General features: G+C 51.1%; 1 protein-coding gene across 1 annotated transcript; it reads right to left on the reverse strand.

Annotated features, from left to right (window-relative positions):
* Positions 1 to 299: 299 nt before the first annotated feature.
* LOC130260685 (keratin-associated protein 10-4-like) lies at positions 300 to 2,448 on the reverse strand. Its single transcript, XM_056506303.1, has 2 exons — positions 894 to 2,448; positions 300 to 319 (listed from the first exon to the last, which is right to left on the reverse strand). Exons 1-2 carry the CDS (start codon positions 2,446 to 2,448, stop codon positions 300 to 302), a joined length of 1,575 nt encoding a protein of 524 aa, XP_056362278.1.
* Positions 2,449 to 2,762: the final 314 nt, after the last annotated feature.

The following is a 2,762-nucleotide window of genomic DNA, read 5'->3' on the forward strand; positions in this document are numbered from 1 at the left end:
GTGAAAAACGATCATTTTCTGATAAACCATCATGAAATTCTCCAGCTGAGTCTGAATCCAGGTGTTCCTTTCCTGCAGGCCCCTTTTTCTCAGCCTGTCCCCCTTGGCCAGCCTGCAGGGTGCTGAGCCCTGAGCTGGGGATTGTTGGTGACCAGGGCACCCCAAATGCCAGGAGCAGCTGCAATAAAGGACTGCTCCTTCCCACTTGAAATGCCTGTTGCATTTGCCAGGCAGCCAACACTGTAAATCCATTCTGACTATTTAAAAAGACCTTTTAGAGCTTTTGAATGGTTTCTGGCTTATTCTGTAGCAATAAAACCTGAAAAGTGCCTGAGAGTCAGAGGTTCAGGACCTTACCAAGGAACTAAATCCAAGATACTTGGGAGTGTTGTGAAGTGCTTGGGAACGAGACAATTATGCTGGCCCTGATCCCATTGTTTGCCTGCTCATAATCACTGTCCTGGGCTCTGTCTGGGGCATTTGGGATTTCCATGGAACAAAGAAACAGGGCAGGGGTTGGCAAATCAGGAATCCCACCTGATGGGGGGTGGAGGAGCCACTGTGTGAAAACAGGGGAAGAAGGGAAGTGAGGTGAATTTTCCCTCTTATCCTGCTGCACAGAACTCAAAAGGGACATCAAACGTGGCTTGTCTTGCCTGGTTATGTAAGGGCAGATTTCACCCTTGCACACAGGAACCATGGCAGCTTGGGCTCCAAATGCTGATTCTCCTGCCCTGGGAGTGGTTCTTATTCCCTGAGGAATTCAACCAGGAAATTCCCTGAGGAAAGCAGAGCTGGGCAGTGAGGGATTGCAGGGCTCAGCTGGGGCTCCACAGCTCTGCATTTCCTGGCAGCTCTGGCTCTGGGAGCTCTGTGGCAGGTGCTGGTCACACAGGTGATGGTCACACAGGTGATGGCCACACAGGTGCTGGTCACACAGGTGCTGGTCACACAGGTGATGGTCTCACAGGTGATGGTCACACAGGTGCAGGTCTCACAGGTGATGGTCACACAGGTGATTGTCACACAGGTGCTGATCACACAGGTGATTGTCACACAGGTGATGGTCACACAGGTGATGGTCTCACAGGTGATGGTCACACAGGTGATGGTCTCACAGGTGCTGGTCACACAGGTGCTGGTCACACAGGTGCAGGTCTCACAGGTGATGGTCACACAGGTGATTGTCACACAGGTGCTGATCACACAGGTGATTGTCACACAGGTGATGGTCACACAGGTTCTGGTCACACAGGTGCAGGTCTCACAGGTGATGGTCTCACAGGTGATTGTCACACAGGTGATTGTCACACAGGTGATTGTCACACAGGTGATGGTCACACAGGTGCAGGTCTCACAGGTTCTGGTCACACAGGTGCAGGTCTCACAGGTGATGGTCTCACAGGTGATTGTCACACAGGTGATTGTCACACAGGTGATTGTCACACAGGTGATGGTCTCACAGGTGCAGGTCACACAGGTGATGGTCTCACAGGTGATTGTCACACAGGTGATGGCCACACAGGTGATTGTCACACAGGTGATGGTCACACAGGTGCAGGTCTCACAGGTTCTGGTCACACAGGTGCAGGTCTCACAGGTGATGGTCTCACAGGTGATTGTCACACAGGTGCTGATCACACAGGTGATTGTCACACAGGTGATGGTCACACAGGTGATGGTCACACAGGTGATGGCCACACAGGTGATGGTCTCACAGGTGCAGGTCACACAGGTGATGGTCTCACAGGTGATTGTCACACAGGTGCTGGTCACACAGGTGCAGGTCACACAGGTGATGGCCACACAGGTGCAGGTCACACAGGTGATGGCCACACAGGTGATTGTCACACAGGTGATGGTCACACAGGTGATGGTCTCACAGGTGCAGGTCACACAGGTGCAGGTCTCACAGGTGATGGCCACACAGGTGATTGTCACACAGGTGATTGTCACACAGGTGATTGTCACACAGGTGCTGGTCTCACAGGTGATGGTCACACAGGTGCTGGTCTCACAGGTGATGGTCTCACAGGTGATGGCCACACAGTTTATTGTCACACAGGTGATGGTCTCACAGGTGATGGTCTCACAGGTGATGGCCACACAGTTTATTGTCACACAGGTGATGGTCACACAGGTGCTGGTCACACAGGTGATTGTCACACAGGTGATGGTCACACAGGTGATGGTCACACAGGTGCTGGTCACACAGGTGATGGTCTCACAGGTGATTGTCACACAGGTGCTGGTCTCACAGGTGATGGCAGTGTCCTGCTGGGAGCTGACTGCCCTCCTGCCTGCCCTGGGACCCAGCTTGCCAGATGGCTCCCTGGCTCTGATCAGGGCTTTCCATGCAGCAGGGAACAGTGCAGTTGTGAAGGCTGATAAATGCTCTGTGAAGATTGGTCTGAGACCATTTTGGTCTTCTGGGAACGAGGACCTCATTGCAGATCAAATGTCTGATCTTTAAACTGGCATAAATCAGCAGAACTCTAGCAAAGTTAATGGAGTTGTGCTGATTTACACCAGCTGAATTTATACCATCAAAAATCATTCATTTGCTCTGTCTCTTCTCCACTTTTCCCCCCTCCTTGGATTAGAAATGAAGTCTGTAAAGCTAATATGGTCCCTGCAGCAGCATAACTTCCATGGAGTGTTTGCTTGAAGAGGTTAAAAGCCCTATAAACTGCTTTACATTCTCTAATAATAAAATGCAGATGCAAAGGGGAAGGATTTGATGGTCAATTAATACAGAAACC

The sequence above is a fragment of the Oenanthe melanoleuca genome, chromosome 18, assembly GCF_029582105.1.
Source record: "Oenanthe melanoleuca isolate GR-GAL-2019-014 chromosome 18, OMel1.0, whole genome shotgun sequence".
NCBI classification, from domain to species: domain Eukaryota; kingdom Metazoa; phylum Chordata; class Aves; order Passeriformes; family Muscicapidae; genus Oenanthe; species Oenanthe melanoleuca.